General features: G+C 39.7%; 1 protein-coding gene across 28 annotated transcripts in view; it reads right to left on the reverse strand.

Moving 5' to 3' along the window:
• Positions 1 to 22,693, reverse strand: part of LOC113635441 (adhesion G protein-coupled receptor L3) — a 280,133-nt gene that overhangs the window by 142,879 nt on the left and 114,561 nt on the right. For all 28 annotated transcript variants that reach the window (XM_047816308.1, XM_047816329.1, XM_047816330.1 and 25 more), the window contains one exon: positions 21,157 to 21,370. In XM_047816308.1, the coding sequence (XP_047672264.1) occupies positions 21,157 to 21,370 (214 nt within the window). The remainder of the gene's footprint in view (positions 1 to 21,156; positions 21,371 to 22,693) is intronic.

Here is a 22,693-nt window from a genome sequence, read left to right on the forward strand (position 1 = left end):
GAGAGAGAAAAAAACTAGCTATACTCGAATATGTTTTTCTTAATGTTCTCACCCCTAGAATAAATACAGAATGAAAAAAAAGCAATGTATTTAAGAATAAATGCCTGAAGGAATCTAAAATAATGGGCAATAATGAGAGATCATTTGTCTCTATAAAATAAAATAAGAAAACATCTTCAGGAATGGGCTGATTAAACTTATATGAAAATTGCCAGACAAGAAAATTAATCTCATGAGACAAAAATATTAGATTTATTGCCTCGATTAAAGCTATTTGCATCTTAAAATATGACTTTTTTGGCAATTTCATACTTTAAGAACGACATAGCAAAATACACCCTACGGCCATGGCGCCAGAGCCTCGCTTATTAGATAAGCTTAATCAGACCCCTACAATGGCAATTTGTCTGAGACACTGCATCATTGGCAGGCTCTTAGGGTTTGTACTGAACTTTAAATGCAGAAGAAAAGGCATAAAATGGCTTGGGCCTTCAGATTAAGTTTAGTTCCAGACTGTCAATGGAAAATTGATAATGCAGTGTAGTCTAGGCTTAATCAGTGTCTGGAGAACTGGAGAACACAGAGAGCCTGAGTGGACAGATCGATGTGGGTCTCATCAGGGGAGCCCGAGGACATGAGACAGGGATGGACCAGATGCTGAGGTATTGATAGGTTTTAGCCAGAGCAGTATCACGAGCATGCTGTGGACACTACAGGGCTTTAAGGACAAAACTTGACTAAGCCTGCACTATCGACATGGACCTCTGTATTCTGAAACTCTCGCTCTCACTCTGTCTCTTTTGCTCTGATAAACGGAGACTTTTCCTCTCTGAAGGATGCACTGAGTTTCAAAAGACGGATGAAGTGTGGCATAACGTTGTACCAGAGGACAGGATATTCTTCGTTAAGGCAAATGATAAATATGCCTTTCTTCTACACTGACAATTTAAAATGCCTGGAAGCCACACATTATTTTAAGACACCGTTTCCCAATCTTGCTCCTGTTAGTCCCTCAGGACTGCATGCATAGTGTTTCTTTACTCTAAAAAACCGGAGTCTAATCATCAGCTCATTAGCAAGCCCTTCATTAGGTTAGACGAGTCTGTTAGAGGAGGGAAAAAGGTACAAAGTGCAATCCAGGTTGACTAAAAGAATAAAGATCCAGTAAATAAATAGAACAGAATGCATTATACACAACATGGCCAGCTGATCATCACACCCGTATATATGATGGTTAAACCTCTTATAGTAAAACCGTGTGCATTAATTAAAAGTTCCTCCATTCCTCTGGGAAGGATTCAACTAGATTTTAGACCATGGCTTTGAGGAGTTGTGTTGATTCAGCCAGAAAAGCACTGTTGTCAGGGGATGAGGCCTGGAGTGCAGTCAGAGGTGCTCGCTGGGGTTAAAGTCAGCCCTAAGTTCAGGTCACTCAATTTCTTCATCAGCAACAGTGTCATTGCCTTGCTACAGAATACAAAGACATCCTATAAAAATTGTGTGCTTCCATCCACCGATGGGTGTAATGGTCAAGTGCCCATACCTTACTATTGGCCATATAATTATAACCTCTCTGATCAAACTTAAATCAAAGCTAGCTATATATCTGAATTGCGGACACACACACACACACACACACATATATATATATGTGTGTGTTTCCACATAAGTCATGATCCAGACGACTTAAAATAAGGCAGCCAGAAAACAATGTCTTTGCTTAGAGTTATTTATATGAAACGCTCACCTACTTTACCCTCATTACATATGATAGCACAGTGATACTCAGCATTACAATGTGACACAAGTCATTGAACAACATATGTTAGGGAATTCCAACTGTAAAACAAAAACAGTCTTATCTGGGGTAGATGTCCAGTTTTAAGAAGGCCAGCAACACTGATGACAAAAGCACAAAGGTTCTTGCACGGAATTGATGAGTTTATCCGTATTGTGCTGAGTCTTCTGAGTGCTTTACAGCAGTGGTCCCCAACCTTTTTTCGCCACGGACCGGTCAATATTTGATAATTTTACCGCAGCCCGCTGGGGGTGGGGGGTTGCGGCTATACAATTAAATTAAAATTAATAATTTTAATTTAATTTTGTTTAAACATGCCTTTTTAACTCACTACAACGCTTAATCAATGAGAACCCTGAGCTTGTTTCTTTGCAATGAAACGGTTCCATCCGGGGTAATAGGAGACAATGACACCCGAAGTGTTGCTTATGTCCAGTTTATTCCGTTGTTTTGTTTTGGTTGCCATCACTGCAGAAAACCCCGCTTCACACAGATAGCATGTTGGAACTGTAAAACATGACAGAGTACCGGTGAACAGAGAGAAGAGCGATACACACCTTCTCTCCACCAAAGCTACAACGCCACTGCCGCTTGCAGCCGCTCAGCTCCAGACGTCACCTAAACCCGGCCCGATAGCATGATATTTTGCGCATGCGCGGTGTTGGGGCGGCTTTAGGTGACGTCTCTCAGCTCCCGGTTAACCTCTCGTCCATGGAAAGTCGCACAAACCCGAGAGAAATACACCACAGTAAATAAATTGGAAATAATTTAATGTTCCTTGGGCGGCCCGGTATCATTTGGTCCACGGACCAGTACCGGTCCGCGGCCCGGGGGTTGGGGACCACTGCTTTACAGCACCTCCATCGCCATCTCTTCAAATAATGTAGCTGCATTCATCCAATCACCGTTTTAATCTATTGTCCATATTACGCTTTTAAGCATGCAATGGGACTGACACAAAAGGCCCTTAATGGCAATAGAAACAACTATTTCCCATCAAGAAGCCTTTCACTGAAGCCAGCACAAACCCTGGTAAACCACCAACTCAGGTAGAAGCCATTCTCTTTTCCTCTACTAGTCTACTACATTATATACATTCAACACCCTCAAGGTTGCCCCCTATATGTAAGGAATAGAACAACTAGTAGCAGGCTAGACCTGTTACATAATGTAGCACTGTCAACAACAAGAATGTATACTGGTATGTGGTAGCCTAGTGGTTAAGGTGTTGTGCTACCAATCGGAAGGTTGTGAGTTTGATCCCAGGTCCACCAAGCTGCCACTGTTGGGCCCCTGAGCAAGGCCCTTAACTTTTTTTAATTTTTTTAACTTTAATTGCTCAGCTGTATAAAAAAAAATTAGATGATGTAAGTCGCTCTGGATAAAGGCGTCTGCCAAATGCTGTAAATGTATACAATGGGCTGGAATGGAACAAAATGGGAGGTATTCTGTAAAACAAGTAAAGAGTAAAATGGAGTGGAATCGAGGTAAAGTATACAATGGAATATATGGTAGGTATGTACTGTATCTCAAGAACATAAAATATGGTGGAATGGAATAGAATGAAGTGGTATGAATGACACCGGAACTGACAAGTACACTATGGAATACATTGGACAGGAATGGAATGTGATACGAAGGAATGAGAGTATACGGGATACTGCAATAAAATGGAATGGAATGAGTGTTATACGGTGGAATAGAATGGAATGGAGTTAAACAGCAGAATGGCATTTTGTATAGAGAATGCTTTTAAAAAAGTTAGAAAAATAACCTTTTCTTTGAGAGTATAGAAGAGAGGAAAAAAAATAGAATCCTTCTAAGCTATAAAAATGTTTAGTTGGCAGCGAGAGTAAGAAACTATGTGAGAGAAAGAGAGACTCGGTGTGCGGTACCTGATTGACAGCAGCTGAAGTGAGATAGCAGGCGAACCTGTAGGCTACAGGCGTGCACACACACACACACACACACACACACACACACACACACACACACACACACACACAGCAAGACGGCAAGAGAGGTTAAAGTAGCTCCATAGTTGTGGCCCCATCTATGGCTTCCATTCATGCCAATTTGTGAGTGTGTCAGAAGAGTTTGACAGGCTTTTAACTTCTGCATTCAACCCTGAGCTGCCTGTGACACACACATTCACATTCTTCCCTTAGGTGAAGAAAACCACACAAGTGTGTACCTGTGTGTGTGCATCTGTGTGTGTGTGTGTAGGTTGCAGTCAAAGAAAAAAAAAATGCACCAATAAGGGTCAATCCTTTCAATACTATGATTCAACAGCTCTGCACTATGAGAGTTTCAGTGCCACTTGAAAAATTGCAAAAGCATTACAGTCTTCTTGTTCTTCCAGACACCGGTTTTCCAGCTGAAACACAGCCAAATAACAAATCCGCTCTAAGATATCCACAAAGCACCATAGCTGTACAAACAGTCCGGCATTTCGACCTTGTGTTTGAATTAGTTTGTAGGCAGCAAGAAGGCAGGACAGCTGTAGAGCGTGCAATGGGTTCCAGTGAGAGTGATGGAGGAAAGAATGTAATGTTAAATGCAAGCTAGAAAATGTTGGAAGTTGATTAGACTGATTGATTAGATGCTGATTGAATGCTTTGTATAACACTGGAAGGTAGTTAGATAAAAGTTAGTTAAATGATAGCTATTCATTCATTCATTTTCTACCGCTTATCCGAACTTCTCGGGTCACGGGGAGCCTGTGTCTATCTCAGGCGTCATCGGGCATCGAGGCAGGATACACCCTGGAAGGAGTGCCAACCCATCACAGGGCACACACACTCTCATTCACTCACACACTCACACACTATGGACAATTTTCCAGAGATGCCAATCAACCTACCATGCATGTCTTTGGATCAGGGGAGGAAACCGGAGTACCCGGAGGAAACCCCCGTGGCACGGGGAGAAGATGCAAACTCCACACACACAAGGCGGAGGTGGGAATCGAACCCCCAACCCCGGAGGTGTGAGGCGAACGTGCTAACCACTAAGCCACCGTGCCCCCCCAATGCTAGTTATGATATTAGTAATACTGGATTCGTGCAATATTACAGTTACAAAATACTGCCTGCTAGTTAGATGTAAGAACTGAGATTTAACTAGATTTACAAAACTATTTACAAAATAATGGATTCTATTTAGAAGCAAGTTACAAAATATGGAGGTCGGTTAGGTGCTAATTAATAAAACACTGGATGCTACAGTAGTTAGACAATTACAAAATGTCGTATACTAGTTAGACACAAGCAAAGGAAGAGCTGACTAGTGACTGGTCTGAAGTCTGAAGTCAAATGTATGAGCTTTGTAAACATGTATAAAAACAATCCTTAAAAAGATTGTGACTTTGATAGGCCACCTATCACCAGATTCCCTCATTCAACCATTTCCTTTCTATTTTTCACCCCCACATCCTATTTTAGCTGTCCTTTTACAACCTCCCTGTTTACTTTACTCATTTCAGCTCCTCTGTAGCTCGTTCTCTCTTTTTCTCTGCTACATCCATGGTCGTGTTGCGGGAGCAGTTCCCCCGCTGGTACTGATTGAATTAGGCTCATGAATAAGAATGTGTCTCTCTCCAGAGCTTCCAGCAGAGAACTATTGACATGCACAGCTTTGGCATGCTTTGCTACTAGCATTCAGGTCTCACTAGGGGCTAGCTTGCATCACAACAGCATGAAGCAGGCTAAAGGCTAACCTGCGTAAGCTTGCTAGGATTCTCCCAAGTCCACATTTACATTTCTGGGGAAGGACTAAAGAGCAAAGCTTGCCTGAAGGAGAAATCTGGCTAAAAGGAAATGACAAGGCATGCACACATGGTTACGTCTAAATGAGCTAAATTTCTCACAGAAAAGGTATGAAACACAAAATGCTAAGTGTAGGTGTTTATGCTAATTGCATACATAAGGGCTATAGAACGTGAGTCACAGATATGCAGTGCTTGACTGCGCATCAAAATCAGGTGTTCGAAAAGGTTAGTTGGAAGTAATGAAAAAGAATGAAAATGAAAATTTTCATAGGCTTTCTATAAAAAAATTCAAAATATTTTATTGGATTAAAGCAGTTCAATATGACATAGAACCATATGGTCTGGTAAATATCCCCATACCACGTTTCAAATGTGCAGGAAGGAACATTAAACCGTCGTTGAGAACTAGTACTTCCAACAAAACTAGAGGGGGAAAAAGAAAGGATACACAGTGAACTATTATCCCCAGTGTGACTGCATCATGGTTCTCCCCGGGGGGACTATGGATACAAATGCATACCGCAATCCTGAAACCCAACACAGCCTGCCAGCTACAGAAGACAAGAGCAGGTGAGGAAGAGAGAAAATGACAGAGGATACAGAGATAGACGGCTGGAGAGAGTGGAAAAATGCGGGAGTGATGCTCAGATTGGAATGCATCCCAGACAAACAGCTTGAGTCACTGTTTGACTGTGATGAGGGCACCTACTGAGGGTGTACACAAACTCGCAAACACACAAGCACACAGTGCTTGTAGACACCAGTAGGTTGTTTCTGCCCCCCAACCCAAACACATTGCTTGTGTTTGTGAGAACACCTCCTGCAGAGGGACTAAAGGCAGAAATAGAAAAAGTCAGAACAATGGGCTTCAGAAGATTACCCACGACGACAGAAACTACAAAAACAGGCGAGTTTTGATGCTACGTAGTTAGATGCTACAGTAGGTACGAAGGAATCGATGCTATGTTCATGCTAAGTACAAAACACTGGATTCTCAATAGGTGCTTTTTATCGAAAAAGTTTGAATGCTAGGATGCTAAGTAGATGCTTGTTATGAAACATGATGCAAGTCAGATGATCGGTTTTGGTTCGGCTGTGATTTTGAAAATGCTGAATGCTAATTAGATGCCAGGTGGTGCGTCTCAAATGATGTACTGCACACTATGTGCTATGGACGCTATGTATTATGTTATAAATCACATAATGTGGGACAATCTAAGAGACATTTGTAAGATGATGTAGCTACCTTGGTTTAAGCGCCTTTTAACCCCACCCCTCTTCTAATACATAAGCAAAGCTGTAGGAGTTAAGTGGATGAAATGTCCAACATTCCTGACTTCATTTATTTGGTTGAATAAGTACATCAAATGCATAGTTAACATTTTCACTTAGATGCATTGCTAAATTACCAGGCAAAGATTCTGTTAACTTCAATCCTAAGGAACGTACATTTCACATATACACGTGTGATAGAAGGGACTGGCTTTTCATTGGACTGGCAATTATCTGATAAGCCAATTATGTGGGATATATTGATACAGACCAATAGCAGTAATGTTCTCACTCACTCATTCATTCTTTTTCCCGCTTATCCGAACTACCTCGGGTCACGGGGAGCCTGTGCCTATCACAGGCGTCATCGGGCATCAAGGCAGGATACACCCTGGACGGAGTACCAACCCATCGCAGGGCACACACACACTCTCATTCACTCACACACTCATACAATACAGACAATTTTCCAGCGATGCCAATCAACCTACCATGCATGTCTTTGGCCCGGGGGAGGAAACCGGGGTACCCAGAGGAAACCCCCGAGGCACTGGGAAAACATGCAAACTCCACACACACAAGGCGGAGGCGGGAATCGAACCCCCAACCCTGGAGGTGTGAGGCGAACGTGCTAACCACTAAGCCACCGTGCCCCACTGCAGTTAATGTTGTTCACATAAAATATCAGAATGATGGAAAAATCCACTGTCTCCTGGCTGTTGGTGTCAGATTTAAGTATTTGGTTTAAGTATTTCCTGAAGCAGCAGATCTCCTGAGATTTTCATGTAAAACAGTCTCTGGAGTTTACATGCAACAACAATAAACAACAACAACTACAACGACAGCTCTGAGGACAGTTATATCTTCATGAGACAAGTTTGAGAAGAATGGCTAGACTGGGTGCACAGGTAGGCTATGGTAACTCAAATAATCACTCTTTGCAGCCAGGCTACACAAAATCTGAGAACGTACTGTCCCTTAAAGAGAAGAAGACCATACATAATATGTTCCACTAATGGTACCAGTTGTATGTACAGTAGGTTCCATGGTGTAATGGTCAGCAGTCTGCACTCTGAGTCCAGTGATCATGGTTCAAATCTCTCTGGATCCTAGATGGGATTCTTTTAGAATTTTTTTTTGGAGGGGAAGACGTGGCCTAATGGTTAGAGAGTATGACTCCTAACCCTAAGGTTGTGGGTTCAAGTCTCGGGCCGGTGACCGACTGAGGTGCCCTTGAGCAATGCCCTTGGGTCGCCGTACTTAGCCGTATGTCACTTCACAAATTTGTCACACAAATTCTATGTGGGATTGACAAAGGTACATCTAATCTTGTCTCATCTGAAATTTGAAAAATCATCTAGACAGACTTTTCGATCTCAGCCCCAGACTTTATAATAGAAAATGGAATACGATGAAAACTAGGATTTAATCAGGGAAAAAATTGTGTAATGTAGCCACAAAATGATCAAAAAAAAAAAAAAGAATTTTGTTCAGTCCTTTTAAGCCCCGTTCAGTTCCTTTGTTTGTTTGTTCATGTGTATTCAATTCGGTACAGGTTCTAACTTGCCTTGAAATAAAATGAGTTTCGCTTTTACGAATCATTCACATCTAATTTCACTTAAAGACCAGTATTTCTTTCCAATGAACAGATTATCTGTAATTCAGCCTGAGCTCGAAATGGAGATATTTAGAGACGGAGTGAGTGAGAGAAAGAGAGAGAGTTTCTGTGTGTGTGTGTGTGTGTGTGTGTGTGTGTGTGTGTGTGTGTGTGTGTGTGTGTGTGTGTGTGTGTGTGTGTGTGTGTGTGTGGTGTGTGTGCGTGCGTGTGTGGTGTGTGTGCGTGCGTGTGTGTGTATGTGCGTGTGTGTGTGGGGGGACTTATGTGAGGAAGAGCGTCATCTCCCAGGGACCCTTTCACCACCTGCTCTGACTCAACGAGCTCTTTCATTGCTCAGACACACACACACACACACACACACACACACACACACACAGACACACACACACCAGATTGACGAACAATGTGGGATGAGAATCTCAAAAAAAAAAAAAAAAAGGAAAAATAAATAAATCTCTGTCACTAAATGATGCTTACAGTCTATAAGGTTTAGATGAAACCTTACATTTTAGAGAATTACCTACTGTGTGTGTGTGTGTGTGTGTGTGTGTGTGTGTGTGTGTGTGTGTGTGTGTGTGTGTGTGTGTGTGTGTGTGTGTGTGTGAGTATTCTAAATCCCTCCGGGTGAAATCGACTGTAATGGAAGTGTGCATCTGCACTTTTGTGCCCCTTTGACCTTTCAGTTTGTCAAAACAGAGAGCTGTGTTAAGGAAACCTTACAGTCTTTGACCACGGCTCATTACACGGAAAGAGAGCACAAGTTATTAACCGTTATTTTGCGTTTCTGTGTGTCCGTCTCTCTCGGAAAAAAAGACAGACAAACACACACACACGGGAGAAAAAAAAAATACAAAGAGCTTTTTTATGCGATGAAATGAAAATTCCATATAAAAAGGCAGGGAGTGGGTTATTATGCTTATTTGCTTGGCGGGTTTGAGTCGTACCCTATGGGGTCCAGTCGATAAGCAGGACTACAATAGATGGTAAAAAACATCCCACTGAGCTTCTGCATGCCTAATATAAGCACAAAGGGAAATGCCAACACATCATTATAGGGCAGTGTATGGCTGTATGGCTGATTTTATTGCTTATATATATATATATATATTCAAAGTACACTGCAAGCCAACGCACCCGAATCAGTAAATCAAATGACAGACAGCGCAATGAAATACTATTTGGAACTTTAAGGCAGTGACTCTAAAACCCCAGAGTGGAAATGAGAGTATATAAAACGCATCTCATCACTGTCAGGAAAGGATCACTGACCGGTAAAGACGACTCGCCGGCCATAGAAAGGGGAAGATGTAAAAACTTGGCAGATGTGTAGGCCATTTAAGCTCAGTGAGGCAGGACAGAGGTGCACTTATTCTAGAGAAACATTTAAACCTAAGGAAAATAAAAGTATAAGGGCACGTCTCAGATTATCCGCCAGTTGTTGTTCCAGGAGGAAAAGCTACAGATTAGATTGCAGCTGTTGCTGGAAGGTTTGATGCAGTTTGGAGTAAATGACTACTACCCATGACTTGCCCTGTTTTTGTTCATTCATTCATTCATTCATTCATTCATTTTCTACCGCTTTTATCCAAACTACCTCGGGTCACTAGGAGCCTGTGTCTATCTCAGGCGTCATCGGGCGTCGAGGCAGGATACACCCTGGACGGAGTGCCAACCCATCGCAGGGCACACACACACTCATTCACTCACACACTCACACACTATGGACAAATTTTCCAGAGATGCCAATCAACCTACCATGCATGTCTTTGGACCGGGGGAGGAAACCGGAGTACACAGAGGAAACCCCCGAGGCACGGGGAGAACATGCAAACTCCACACACACAAGGCCGAGCCAGGAATCGAACCCCAACCCTGGAGGTGTGAGGCGAACGTGCTAACCACTAAACATGCTAACCACTAAGCCACCATGCCCCCCATCCCTGTTTTTGTTGTTGTTTCCAAAATAATGAAAGTTAGAATGAGTAAGGAATAAAACACTCTTGAAGACTTGCCTATCTTAGAAAACTTTAGAGGTGGAAAAACTGGAACTGGAGACTCCTTCCTCCAGTTATAAAATAATTTCCTGACAGAATCATATATAAATGAGGGTTAAGGGCCTTGATCAGGGGCCCAGAAGTGACAGCTTGGTTTGACCTGGGATTTGAATTTACAACCTTTAAATCAGTAAACCAACACTTTAACCACTAATCTACATCATCTAAATAATATAAATGCTAGATATATTTATAGCTAGAACAAATGTCAAAGCTGCTGTTGCAAAAAAACAAACAAAAAAAAAAACAAATCAACACCTTTTGGAAGACACGAAAGTGAAAATTCAACAGTTTTGAATGAAAAAAAAAAACGTAATAACAAAAAAATTCCTGTTATTTCATCAGGTAGATATTAATCTCATATTTGCAACAATATCGGTCATGCTGTTTATTTCAGCTTGCCTCATAACTGCTTCAGCAAATTTGTACTGAAATCCTAAATTGAATTGAGAGGAAAAAAAAAAAAAAAAAAAAAGAAAGACAAACATGAAAAAAAAAAAATCAAAATTCATATATTCAACATTGTAGCCTTTGTTATTTTATTAATACACAATAAAGAGAAAGATGGAGTGTGTGCCTCTGTGTGTGTGTGTGTGTGTGTGTGTGTGTGTGTGTGTGTGTGTGTGTGTGTGTGTGTGTGTGTGTGAGAGAGAGAGAGAGAGTGTGTGAACGCTCACACATGGGATTTGGGCTTAAACTGCAGTAGTAATGACAGAACACCAGAGTGCTTTTATTACTGCCATGTTTGCTTTGCTCCTCAGAGAGATATACCCATTTCTCCTGTCAAAAGCTCTTCCCTCTGATGCCTCTTTTCATATCTGTCCTTTTGCCTGCCAAACCAACATCTCTTCTTTTTAAATTCCATTCTGTCAAATAAACACAGCATGTGATATTTCAATATTCCGGCTAAAGATGCTCGGGTTTTTGAGGAATATTTTTCTGAAATTTTTGGTTCAAGGTCTTTCTGGCACAATGAGCAAGTTGTCTACTTTGTTTGTCATCTATTTTTTTGTGTGACAGAAGAGCGTCAACAAGAATCAAAGGAAAGGTGTAGAAGACGGTAGTGAGAGCAGATCTGCTGAGTGGGTTAGAGACTGGAGCGGTGAGGAAAAGACGTGAGGCAGAGATAGAGGTAGCAGTGATGAGGATGTTGAGGTTCTCTTTAGGAGTGACGAGGATGGACAGGATTAGGGACGAACACATCAGAGGGACAGATCGGGTTGGCTGTTTTGGGGACAAGGACTGAGAGGCTAGATTGAGAGGGTTTGGACATGTACAGAGGAGGGAGATGGTTATATTGGTAGAAGGATGTAGGAGATGGAGCTGCCAGGTTAGAGGAGATATATGGATGTGTTGAAAGAGGACATGAAGATAACTGGTGCGAGAGTAGAAGATGCCGAGGATAGAGTTAGGTAGAAACGATGATTCGCTGTTTTATTTAGTATGGACCAACATGAACAGTGATCGCTCATACTTTTTATACGGTATATACATATCATTATTTACAGTTAATAATGATCAGAAGGGCAGGTTCTGTGGTTGCAACAAAACTGGACTGGACTTACTAGTGACAGTAGCAGAGAGAAGAACCCATAACAGACTGCTCTCCATCTTGGACAACACCCACCACCCTCTGTACAGCACATTCACCAGGCAGAGGAGGGTGGCAGCTCAGTGGCAGGCTGATGTCTCTGTCATGCTACAAGACTGAGGAACTCTTTTGTCCCTTTTGTTATCAGACTGTACAGCATCTCTCATGTACGGTGGGGCGGAAACATACAAACTAAAGGGTGACTTCATCCGTACAGTTTTTCATCCGGATTTTCTTGTTTTTTTTGCTAGACATTTTACAGTTTTATCTTATATGTATTCTATCTATCTATCTATCTATCTATCTATCTATCTATCTATCTATCTATCTATCTATCTATCTATCTATCTATCCATCCATCCATCTATCCATCTATCGCTACCTGCTATCTATCCACTCGTACATCTATCTATCTATCTATCTATCTATCTATCTATCTATCTATCTATCTATCTATCTATCTATCTCTCTATCTATCTATCTATTGCTACCTGCTATCTATCCACTCGTACATCTATCTATCTATCTATCTATCTATCTATCTATCTATCTATCTATCTATCTATCTATCTATCTATCTATCTATCTATCTATCTATCCATCCATCCATCTATCCATCTATCGCTACCTGCTATCTATCCACTCGTACATCTATCTATCTATCTATCTATCTATCTATCTATCTATCTATCTATCTATCTATCTATCTATCTATCTATCTATCTATCTATCTATCCATCGTTACCTGCTATCTATCCACTCGTACATTTATCCATCCATCCATCTATCTATCTATCTATCTATCTATCTATCTATCTATCTATCTATCTATCTATCTATCTATCTATCTATCTATCCATCGTTACCTGCTATCTATCCACTCGTACATTTATCCATCTATCCATCTATCTATCTATCTATCTATCTATCTATCTATCTATCTATCTATCTATCTATCTATCTATCTATCTATCTATTGCTACCTGCTATCTATCCACTCGTACATCTATCTATCTATCTATCTATCTATCTATCTATCTATCTATCTATCTATCTATCTATCTATCTATCTATCTATCTATCTAACATTTTATTGGTAGTAAATGAGCATGTTGTATCAGACATTTCTCTAAAATCTGAAGTTGAGAATATTATACAGTTATATTATTTTCACACTCATCAAACCATTCAGTGAAAAATTATTCCCCTTGTTTGACAACATTGTAATCCTTGAAGAGGACAAGTGGGCACTCGTCGATCGAGCCACTGTGTTTTTTTTTCCTTTAATTTGTCATCTGATCGTATTTATATCCCTATTTATAGACTATTCATCGATGTGTAGTAAACATTTAGAAGCTCATGTTAAAAATTGTATAAATAAATGGATGAGTCAACATAGATAGATGCCTCATCTCATAGAGTACTTTGAGTGGCTGGAAATAAACCAGGACGATTCTTTTTGTAAATCTATATTCAATGAAATAACCAATTTGTCCAAGTCAAGCTTTACTAGTTTCCTTCTTTTAAGGTGTTGGAGAACGTATCTGTTCTTCAGAATAGTAAAAATATTAGATAATCGTCTGATAAACTGATCTGTTGTTCGTTAACGTCGTAACGTTATTAGTAAGAACCTGTAACTAGCCAGCTAGCTCAATTTGTCTTGGGTATACCAGGGATCAGCCATTAATCTGTCAATGTACAGTACACTAAATGTAAGCTAGCTATAGAGCAAAGCTTGAGCGTATTGCACAACCTGGCTTCTCGGGTCTCACAAGAGATTCGATCATTAATCATTTCCTGATTCGACAATCCTTGGATGGTCATCAGCGAAAAGTTCTGCCAGGGGTTCTAAATGATTTTTTGGAGGATGAGAAAAAGTCTGGTGGTAGTAGACAAACCTTTGGGATGTTACATTTTGGCCCGAGGACGTACAAACTTTTTAATTTGACTCTATACTATATGTCATGTACATGTACTTTACAGCTACCAAAGAGTCATGCATGAAATAAGTGTTAGAAACCGAAATATCACTAAATTTACTACTTTGTGCTTTGTCCCAGTTTTTATTCCAGACATGTGATAAAAAATTAGACAGATGATCTGAATTCTGCAAGCCTACTTTTAAAAAGACTTTTTTTCTCCTCTAAAAATCGAAAATGTTCTTCCGAGTTTTTTTTTTTTTTTTTTCCTTAAACTTCTGAGGTTTGATCGCCGTTATATGTCTGAGAGCTCATACTGTAGGATAGCGACTAATAGATAGGATTTCAAATTCTCTTAAACCGTTTTTTTTTTGTCAAATGTGCTGTAGTTTTGTTAATTCAGGGTAATGTTTTAATCTTCAGGCAAGCTAACCCCCGAAAAAGTTTCTAGACCATGGGCTGTATTAGCTGGATGCTGAAATTAGACCCATGTGGTACATGTTGACCTCTGTATCCCAGGGCTGCACAGGTAGTCCCTGCTTTTATATGTTTCATGTGTGACCCACCCGGTGCTGCCGTCCATTCCTTTACCTTGTGCGTCGTTCTGTAATTATTTCAATATTCCAGACTCGAACGTGAGTCACGTTCAAACAGAAATGCAGGCCTGTGATTTATATGATGGATGTGAGCGAGTTCGTCTTATTTGGAGAGGTCATACACAATAACTCAGAATAATTACATCAGATCAATGCAGGGGCTAATTCTCCTTATGCAGGGATGTCACTCGCTCACACATCTAGTTTTCAGAAAAACACAAACCAGATGGCTCAGAGAGCGACGCAGCCTCTCAGCCGTTTTCTTTTCCAATAATATACCACATTTTTCGGAGGAAATGCAAAACCCAGACGCAGTGCGAGATGACAAAAGGGAGTGGAGTGTTTGTTCTGCCTCCTCACATTACCAAAATGGGCGCTAAGACCTTCCTGGGTCTCCAAAGCAAACATTTTTGGGTTTGGAGAATATCTAGGCTTGGATTTGCAGGGAAATAGGGGGGGAAAAAAGGAAATGCCATCCTGTTTTGAGTATGTATCAATTTACAAATGTTAGATCCTCGGCAGGAACGGAGAGATGAAGTGCGTTGAGGATGAAAAGCTATTTTTTATCTCCAATCGCTCCTTTTCTCATCTCATCACAGTCAACTTCAAGGACACAGCATGCCACAAATATCCTCAGATGACCAAGCCGCAGTCTTGTCTCTCTCACAAGTCAATTTCTTAACTGTCATTCTATTTGGTGTACAAGGGGATGAAATATCAAGGGATAAGTAGCCTGGTGCAGACTATGACTATAGGAAGCTACAAAACTCCACAGTTCTGACTGGGGCATCAGTTAACCAGTAAAAAAAAAGCTATAACCCAGGTATAAGACATGTTTAGAACCCTGTCACTCCATTACTACACTCTTTTCACTCACTTCCTGTAGGTCTTTGGTCTTTTTATCTTGATGGTGTTATTAGACTCATACCTAATTGTACTAGCATGAGGATATGGTTTTGATGGAGACCCTAATGCAAAAAAAATGCATGAAAATCGGTGGGTCATTTTGATATTACTTATGTCCAAACATTTCTGGGCTCCTGACCATCACATTCATATGTGCTTGTTGTTATAATAAGTAGATTTTGTAATGTGGCTTTGTGTTCATTCTAAAGCCCTGATCTAAACCTGTTCCGTAGGGGTTTAGATCAGGGCTCCTTGCAGAACTCTTGAGTTCCTCCAGTCCATGCTTGTGAAGTCATGTCTTCTTGGAGCTTGGTTTGTGCACAGGGGCATTGTCATGCTGGAACAACATGACAATGCCCCTGTGTGCTTCCAACATTTTGGCAACTGTTTGAGGAAGTTCTCTTTATATATGCTATTGTAAGGTGTCCACGATTTTAAAATCTGATTTGTCAGGAGCTTTTGATTAATTTTTAACAGCAGATTTGGCAAAAGTTCACAAATAAAAACATGCGATATGGTTAGATTTTGTGAAAGGAGTCTCTAAGGTCCATGCTTCATCACTGCATGTCTTCTGTATAAGGAAAGTCTTCCAAAGTGATGAGTGATAAGAAGAATTAACTTGTTTTGCTCTCTCTCTCTCTCTCTCTCTCTCTCTCTCTCTCTCTCTCTCTCTCTCTCACACACACACACACACACACACACACACACACACACACACACACACACACACACACACACACACACACACACACACATACACCCCTTCCAAAAACTGTGTGTGTTTGACACTTGGATGAAGTAGATCTTTACATTGAGGAGTCTGGGCTCTTGTTAGGTCCTGTGGTCACGTTGCCAAAGACACACCAATAATTTATAGTGACTTATTTATTACGCACTCTGTTAGCAAGAAAATCGTAGCATGTAGGAGAGAAAAACTGAATTTTACGACTTAATTCCGAGCATACAGTATGTTGGTGGATGAGAAAACACCGTTCTCCTTTATTTCCCCAACCTGGCTTTACATTCCAGCATATTTATTTTCTATTTGGTTATAAGATAGAGCCTTTCAAAATGCAACCAGAAAACAACCAGACTGCAACTTTTACAATTCTAAAGGTTGTGGCCAGAAAGGTGCGCTTTCTGCTTGGCATGTAAGAAGGAGCCTTTTTACTGCACCAACGTTCTAGATGAAAATCAGCAAAATCTGGAAGTGACCATTAGCAGAAGCAAATATAGCAGAAATTTCATTTAATGCGAATTATGTGAATTAGCTGGAAAAGCATCGATATTTGAGGGTTTTTCTATGTAACTGATGTGTACTGTAGCTAACTTTTCCATAAACAGTGTGTTTTATGGAAAATATGTTTAAACATATTTTCCATAAAATGGTTTTCATAAAAATATGTTTATGTTTAAACTTAGGTTAGCTCTCAAGTTAATTCATGTTAAAAAAAAAAATACCACATTTTTTTACTTAATGAAGAAGAAATGCATGAGGAAAAAAAAAATTATATTCTATGTTCAAATTTCCAGCTTATTTTTAAAGGAAATAAAGTGTACGATACATTTCAAGAATGGATTTTAGTGAAGAAGTGATACATCAATGTTGTCTTTAAACATTTCTTTGCGTCTATGAATGCAGAACATCAAACCATCCGTCCATCCGTCCGTCCGTTTTCTGTACCGCTACTATACATAGTCACAAATGTCTTTGGACAAGATGAAGAAACCAGAGAACCCGAAAGAAACCCCTGAAGCTTCACACACACACACAGAAAGGAGACAGGAATCGAACCCACAACACCCAAGAAATGTGATAAAAAAAACCGTGATAACCATGAAACCACTAACATTTCTGATTTTAAGAAAACTGTCAAAAAAACGGTTTGTGTTTCATTCCATTTATTTCCTTATTCTTTTCTAACCACAAACATTCTCTGACAAATCTCCCGACATTAATACGAGTACTCTCGCAAAAGGGTCTGGTATATTTCAATAAACACAGCCAAAATCTAGTTTCCTGTTATTTTCTCACCATTCTAATCTTCTTTTACTTTTAATGATGTACAGTCGTGAGGCGAGAAAACGACAGCACGTTCTCCAAAACGCTTGTCGTGTCACAGTGTTGTGTACAAGGAAATACGAAGAAAAATTTGATTATCTCCTTCAAGATTCTGAAGGTTGTTGCCAGAAAAGTGAGTGAAAGACATCAGATTTTATGATGTTACTCTCTAGTTGGAACAGCAGATTGATCCATGATGTTTTCTGAAATTGAGAAGAATACACGTGAAGCTGCTCTCAAATCATCTTGAGAGTAGAATATGCCCTTGGAACAAGAACGAATTTCAGGAGCAAATGCTGCCCGGTGATGCTGACTCCCTATTGAGCTGCCCTCAATTAAAGATCTGGACAGAAGCGGTCTTTCGTCGCTCTGTGAACGGCGCGAAACTTAGCAGATGGAAGCCGACACGCCGGCTACGGTCAGTTAGTGATCTGTATGCTTGGTTTGCCTGAGAAAATGATGTCGATGACTTTTATTGCATGGGTGAAATAAAAATACGTCTATTTTATTCCATGCTGTGACATCGAATGCTCTGAGCGAAAAATAAAGAAAACCTAAACGTCAAACACTTTTTCCAGTCTTTTCACAGCACGTAGCTAAGGATCCCACCATCCCTACTGCAAAGTATAGGCTGGAAACTATTTGGACATTGAATTATGTTCAGAATAGTTTCCTCTGCACCTTAAATCGTCTGACACACACATGCACACACACACACGAATCCCCAGCTGTGAGGAATCATCCCATGACATTTTAAACAGCTGTAAGGGAACTCGGGCCAAACCAACAGGCTCATCATCTAGGAAAATATCTTGGCAGTGAAACGTACATTCTGCTCACTAATTAATCAAAAATGAAATCCTGAGAATGCGAATGCAATGGAATATTCGCTAAAGTATTAAAAGTATTATGAGTGTTAATAGTATAGTAGTATTTGCTTATAAATGCATTATATCTGTTTTGTTTAGGCATGCTGAAAATCCCAATACTTAAGACATCATTTTGGAGTGTTAAATCAGTATTGACAGATGCGAGTCCTTGGAGGTGTTGACGGCCTTCACTTCACATAAGCACTACCATTTGATATTAGCACCTCCGGTTAGCTTTGTGATGCTGGATTTGTCAGTATGTGTGTGTTTTGTATGAGCACTGCCAGGAACGGAGAGATAACTCAAGTGAAGCCAGTGCATGCGGACAGGTGGCCTGCGGCCCAGAAAACCAACCCGATTCCCAGCGGAGTAGGAATCTATGCTAGGAAGAGCTGTGCTGAAGAACAAGAGCTATCAGATAGCAAGTCCATCTAAGTCATGTATTAGAAAGAGCCAAATAAATAAATAAATAAATAAATAAATAAATAAATAAATAAATAAATGATCCAGGTTTAAAGTTGACCAATTCAAAGTTGTTTCGATTCTGTAAAAAGCCAAGTCTGTTCAAATGTAAACAAGTCACAAAAATCTAGACAAAAGAAAAGAACCGTGCTTTAAAGGATGTTAAATCCGGCACGTGTCTCTACCCACATGCGTATGCGCCTTTTTCCAAATCAATGTCTGACAGCAGATCTCTCTCCTAGCAATTCACTAGTGTAAAGCTCAGCTTTACCAACCCACAGGAGTTCTTTTGAAACGCTTTTCTTTGTGTGTGTGTGTGTGTGTGTGTGTGTGTGTGTGTGTGTGTGTGTGTGTGTGTGTGTGTGTGTGTGTGTGTGTGTGTGTATTTGGATAGTTCCTTCCTTGTCTTCTCTCTAATAGGCTTACACGGTGAGACGGATCCTAGCAACAGCTGCGGCAGGCGTTAGAGTCCGGGGGCGCCGTTAGCCGATCTCGCGTGGCGTTAGTTCTCTTTTCATTCCCTCACATGCTAATGAAGCAACATGGTGAGCGTGGTTCACAAAAAAACATCCCAGCGATATTCTGCTCACTCTGTAGTCAAGACATCATACACCCAGTCTTTAGCTACATATCAATAATGCAGTAGGAGTTTAGGGCTTGTATAATAGTCTCTCCCTTCGGTTTGGGAAATAGAAGAGGATATTTGTTGTTAGTTCTACTTGCTGGCTGTTGTGTTGTTTTTGTTGCTAAGCATTTTTAGGGTTTTACTCTTCCGGGTAGGTTTATATGGGAGTGTTTGTGCAGCATGGGAACACACAAAGGATCAATTATCTCAAAACACACGCACATACACACACACACACACACACACACACACATACACACACAGTCTCTGTCTGTAACCTGTATCTAAATCCAAGTGTGTGTTTTAGCAGGCTGGCTAGTGCTGTACAGAGCAATGCCAACATTCTGCATTCTTGTCACTTGTTGTCTTTCTGCATCACCAGATATTGGACACACTTTTGTGACAGTTGTGCATGGTCGACCAAAAGAAACTTTAATTGCCTTTTACTTCTGTGTGATTTTACACATTATCATTTACAAAACATTGAATTAGAATTGGTTGTTTCCGTATTCTTTACACTACATTCAAAAACTCTATCAAAAAACATAAATGAACAGCCGTCGAGAAAATGTGTATTCTATTTTGTAATAATAATAAGCAAACATACGTATTACTTAAAAATCCTGCCAGGTTAGCATATTGTAAACACCTGTCAGCTATCATTAGCAGTGGGAATTATAGACATTTGCATAGACTTTTCCTGCAATAAATCCTGTTTGGTTAGTCTGTAATATTACTAATCATTAGCAGTGATGATTATTAGCATAAATATATATATATATATATATATATATATATATATATATATATATATATATATATATATATATATTGGCTAGCTTTGGACAAGAAGATTATTAGCATTCATAAGAATGACAACCATACTGTCTGATCTTCTGTCAGGTGAATTTATAGTCCAGCCAACTAGCAAAAATAAGATTAAAAGTATATTAATATAGACTAAGAAAGTATAGGAAAAATTTTCTATTCTATTTCTAAAATCTAATATCAAAATAATCACTAGCCAAAACACTCCCAGAAACTCGATTGTTTTGTATGTATTTCTGTCAGACAATAGCATCTCTGTTAACTCTCCAGGCATGCCAAAGCTTCTTAGCACAAAACATCTCACATGGAAACATCTGACCCATGCAACCTAATCCTAATTATTTCATTAGGCCACTTCCAGAAGTTTCCAAGTGCAACAGAGCAAGTTTACAATCCAAACCTCAGCTTTAATTTGAAAAATGGCTTAAGGCTTTAAACAGTGGGATTTAGAGATCTGATGACAGCAGGACTTCAGGAGTGCAGGAAATCCAGAGTTAATCAATCTGCTTTTTTTTGCAAATCTTAGCTGGACGGATACAGTAGGGTAGTGTGCATGTAGGGTATAGTGACATGTAATCCAAAGATTTTGTCCAGCAATAATGCAGATGTTGGCCACAATGTACATAAATAATGACAAAAAATAAAAAAAAAAAAACAGTTCCTGTACCAGTTTGGTAAGAATCAATAAAACCCAATGAAAGTGTGGCATCTTGAAGCTCTACAAACTCCACATTGTGATTTACATGTTTCTTTTTACATTCTGACATATAGCATGAATATGTGATACCTCTGGCTCATGATCTTGTAAGCATCTGGAAGATAGCAACGCGTGTTCTCCATCTGGGCAGGGTCGGCGTCGCAGATCTTGTCGTCTGTACGTCCGTAGTTGGCGCTCTCGATCATGATGACGTCAGTGCCAGGACAGCGTAGCTCGATGGGGTAACTCTCACACGATAGCTCTCGCCGCACCACTGCCATGGGCACCGGGGCACGGCTAAACGCTGCACATACAAACACAGACACGGCATTAGAACTAGAGTAGAAACAATTTAATGTACCCTACAACGGTGTTATCTTAATAATATTCATTTACGTTAAATGTTCCACTAAGTAAGCCTACAAAGGATGTATCCTTTAGCGAGGCATGCATTATATCTTATTATATTATTCCTCCATTTAGTGATGTAGTAGTTTGTTCCCAAACGTATAAAATGTTCAGCTACTTCCAACACTGTTCAGTCCTTAAGGGCTTTAAGACGATAGATTTATTTTTTCGTTCAAACTTTTATAAATTGTAAAGCTAACGTATTTCTTGGTCTCCTAACTAAAGAGAAAAAAAGAGGCAGCCCTGTAGAGACGTGTTTTTAACTTAAAACTGCAAATTAGTATGTGTTTTTTCTTAAATGACTCCGTTAGGAAGTAAAGGACCTTATTTTCTTCCGTACTAGATATTGCAGTTTCACACCAAGTTTCCTTTTGCCAAGTAGCCAAGCAGCTAACACAAATATCACTTTATATGATTTGTGACTACAGCTAAAAATCCTGTCATGTTATCTTATCTTAACCATCTAATAAACATTAGCCGTGAGAATTATAAAACAAATTTGACACGACTTTCCTGTCAGAAATTCTCTTTGTGCAGCTTATATTAGAAAATGAATGTTAGCTGTATGAATTATTAGCATTTATATGTACTTCAAATATCATGTCAGAAATCCTGTTAGTCAGTAAACTACTGTTAATAGTAAAAATAAATACGTTATAAATACTGTGATAAATTTGGCCAGGTTAGCTTATAACAAACATCTTTCCTTATTACTGAAAACGCTAGACTATGAACATGCCATACAAATACTGTTAGAAATCTTATGTTAGCAGTGTGAATTATTAGCATTTTGAATATATATGAACTTCAAATATCTTGTCAGGTTAGCTTCTGTTAACCATGAAGATATTATCAACCATCTAGCTAACATGAACAGCTAAAATGCTAAACGCCAGTTAACAGGTCTTAAAATCCTGAAAGAAATTCTCTTTGTGAATGTTATAAATCATGTGGGAAATCCTGTTTGATTAGTTTGGGTTTAGATTCAGATTAGCCAGTAAAATATTGTTAATAGTAAAAATAAATATAAATCTTTCTTTATCACTGAAAACGCAAGACAATGATGAATATGCCCTAAAAATCCTGTCAGAAATTTGGTTAGGTTAGCCTATATCATCCTCCTAGCTAACATGAACAGCAAAAATGCTAAACACCAGTAAGCATGACTTAAAATCCTGTCAGAAATTCTGTTTGTTTGTCTCATATTAGAAGTGAATTA

This window comes from Tachysurus fulvidraco, chromosome 7, assembly GCF_022655615.1.
Source record: "Tachysurus fulvidraco isolate hzauxx_2018 chromosome 7, HZAU_PFXX_2.0, whole genome shotgun sequence".
Lineage (NCBI taxonomy): Eukaryota > Metazoa > Chordata > Actinopteri > Siluriformes > Bagridae > Tachysurus > Tachysurus fulvidraco.